Source organism: Nymphaea colorata, chromosome 5 (genome assembly GCF_008831285.2).
Source record: "Nymphaea colorata isolate Beijing-Zhang1983 chromosome 5, ASM883128v2, whole genome shotgun sequence".
NCBI lineage: Eukaryota > Viridiplantae > Streptophyta > Magnoliopsida > Nymphaeales > Nymphaeaceae > Nymphaea > Nymphaea colorata.
The window spans coordinates 25,240,815-25,243,559 of NC_045142.1; the positions used below are offsets into that span (position 1 = coordinate 25,240,815).

General features: G+C 42.7%; 1 protein-coding gene across 1 annotated transcript; it reads right to left on the bottom strand.

The window, feature by feature from the left end:
• Nucleotides 1-2,068, bottom strand: LOC116254031 (glutathione S-transferase-like). The gene is made up of 3 exons (XM_031629056.2): nt 1,868-2,068; nt 835-883; nt 1-640 (listed from the first exon to the last, which is right to left on the bottom strand). The coding sequence occupies exons 1-3, from the start codon at nt 2,012-2,014 to the stop codon at nt 195-197; spliced, it is 642 nt and encodes a 213-aa protein (XP_031484916.1). The 5' UTR covers nt 2,015-2,068; the 3' UTR covers nt 1-194.
• Between the last annotated feature and the right edge of the window lie 677 nt (nt 2,069-2,745).

A 2,745-nucleotide genomic window follows, 5' to 3' on the forward strand; every position in this document is an offset into this window, starting at 1 on the left:
TTTGGTGCAAGAAAATGCACTTTCTTATTCCAATTAAGCATACCACTTGCTTAGCCACATAGAACTAAGGAAGTACAATTATTGAAAGATGCAAGTGCATATGCATGACATGCTCCACATACGTGTTTGTGCATGCATATGCACACACATACATACACGCACACAGACACACACACACAAACACCCACACTTCTTCAAAACTTCATGCAGGCCGAGACCTTTTTCCAGGCGGGGCGCGAAGAGATGTCCTCCCACCAGGCATTCACATGTTTGCGCGAAGCAATGAGGGAGGCATAAGGGGTGAGCATAATGTAGTGAGCGCAAGGAAGATGGTGCAGATCAGCAAGGGAGAAGACATCGCCAGCCAAGTACTTCCTCTTCGCCAAGACTTCCTCATAGACGTCGAGCACCTTGCCCAGCTTCGCGGCCTGGGCCTCGACCAAGGCTGCATCCGGCGTCCCTCCCCTGGATGGCTTGACCAATAACTCATAGACCATGGGCTGGATGGCCGGGTTGAATTGGTGAGCCTCAACTTCCAGCCAGACTCCGACTGAGTACGTCTCAGCCGGGCTGGTGCCTAGCAAGTCTGTCCCAATGTCCTTGTACCTGTGTGCCACGTACTTTGAGATAGCCCTAGACTCTGCAAGCACCAATATATCGTTAATTTAAATCCTTTGTTTTATATTGCCGATAAATTGGTAAGGTAGTTGTATGTATTATTTTGTGGTGGGACCAAGTATTTATGTAATTGCTTGATATGTTTCACGGCCAATCAAAGCACCAACTGCCATGAAGAAATAAACTTCTTATGAAATGTGGTTTGCTTTCCCTTACCAAAAAGCTTGAGATCTCCATCTTCAAATGCAGGAATCTGACCAAAAGGCTGAAAAAAAGAGACAGAAAATAAGAGCATCAGGCTTATTTGACTTTAAGTTGCATTTGACTATATATGGATCCATATATAGTTATTATGTCTCTTTCGGATCTTGGGCCGGCCGACAATTATCATGCTAGCATTCAATGAGCCCATTACATAATTTATTGTCCTGCACATTAGTGGCAGAGTCAGAAAAATTTACACTAGAATGAGCAGTAAACCGAATGTTCGACTCCTCGCATTATCTTGTGTGAGGGGTATTTCAGTCATTTGGGAAACTTTTTTTGCCTTCTTGTTTTTTCACTGATCAAGGAACCAAAAGGGCATTTTGGTCATTTCATTGTCAAGGATGGGTAGAGCAACTTTGATTTGACTATGACTCGAACCTGCTTAAGTTCTGTCACACGATAAACAAGTCGAGCTTGAACTAACCATACTTTGAACTCGGTTTTTAGACGAGCTGAACTCGAGTTGCTTCAAGATCTAAGCTCGTTAAGAGTCCCAATAATAGACATTTGGTGTTTTGCACAAGTTCAAAACCTGTTGTTTTCTGCGTTGCCTGGGTCGAGCTTGAATGGATCTCAAGCTACAAAATTAATTGAGCTCGACTCAAGTTTGAGCGGAGCTTGACTGGGGTTTGAGCTCGCCTCGAGCCAAGGCTTTGGTTGCTGTATGGAGTTTCAGCCACGTTAACTATGCTCATGTGCAGCCCTACATCCGCCAACAATAGTTGCGGTGTATGTTATTTGTTCGAACTTCTTTGAACCCAAAATGTTGCAATTTGCCTCTACATTAAAAAAGGAAAAGTCTTTACAGACAAAATACAATAATTAATAAAAACCATAATAACAATAGTGGTATAAGAAAAGTAGTACTCACAAGAATCAAACTAAAATGCACCAGATATGCGACTCATGCCATATCAATCATACCATACATATAGACTACAATGAGAAAGAAAAAGAAAGAAAGAAGGTTATAATAGCATACATTAAGAGAGAGAAAAGGCTGCTGCTTATGGGCACCAGCGGCCATGTTAACAGGCACGAGCTCATAGTCGACCCCCTTCTCCTCCAAGCACACTAGCACCCTAGTTGTGCATGTCGAACGCGCCACACCATAAACCTTCACCCCCATTTCTCTCTTTCTTTTTTTCGCCTCTCTCTCTCTCTTTAGGATGTGTCTTCGGATTCTTCACAATGCTGTCATTTTTATAATAGAGAGAGAGAGAGAGAGAGAGAGAGGTTTAGAAGGGTAGAAGAGGTGGCTGTTCATTTACTAGTCAGCTACCGGTCTGGTCTCATGTCAAGGCCCTTTGACTTGCAGAGCGACCGGCAGAAGAGGACGTCCGTCTCCCGCTGTTCTATGAGTCCCATCAAGCGGTGGACAACACCACGCCTTGGAACACATTGGTCTACTTGCCTCTCTTCTCCTCTGTTTTCTTAATCTTGTCATAAGCATTCATATATCCTTTCTTTTTCTTTTCTACGAAATGCATTATTAATATTATCATCATGGCAGGAAGCTGCCATTCATCACCATTGAACCCGCGTTTGCTATCCCGGAAAAAGAATTCCGGTGTACGGAAACGAACGTGATTGTAGGGTGACGTGCACGAAAAATTCACAGTTTATCTTGTCACGCCAAATCCCCAGATGTCTCAAAGGACAATTTATATCATGGACCAAAAATCAAAGAGACTTCACCATTAAAACATGGTTGCACTTTTCTTTTTATCAAGGATGTCAGATTCTCGGTGATCTAAGATTCTTGGAGTTTTATATCCGTATTTTTTTTGTAGGATGTCTCAAAGGACAACTTACATCATGAACCAAAAAGTTATAGAGACTTCACCATTAAAATATGGC

Coding starts and splice junctions, on each gene's coding strand:
- LOC116254031 (XM_031629056.2), bottom strand. CDS start 2,014: ATGGGGGTGAAGGTTTATGGTGTGGCGCGTTCGACATGCACAACTAGG. Junction 884..1,867: donor AGCCTTTTCTCTCTCTTAAT/GTATGCTATTAT, acceptor TCTTTTTTTCAG/CCTTTTGGTCAGATTCCTGC. Junction 641..834: donor TGGAGATCTCAAGCTTTTTG/GTAAGGGAAAGC, acceptor TGGTGCTTGCAG/AGTCTAGGGCTATCTCAAAG.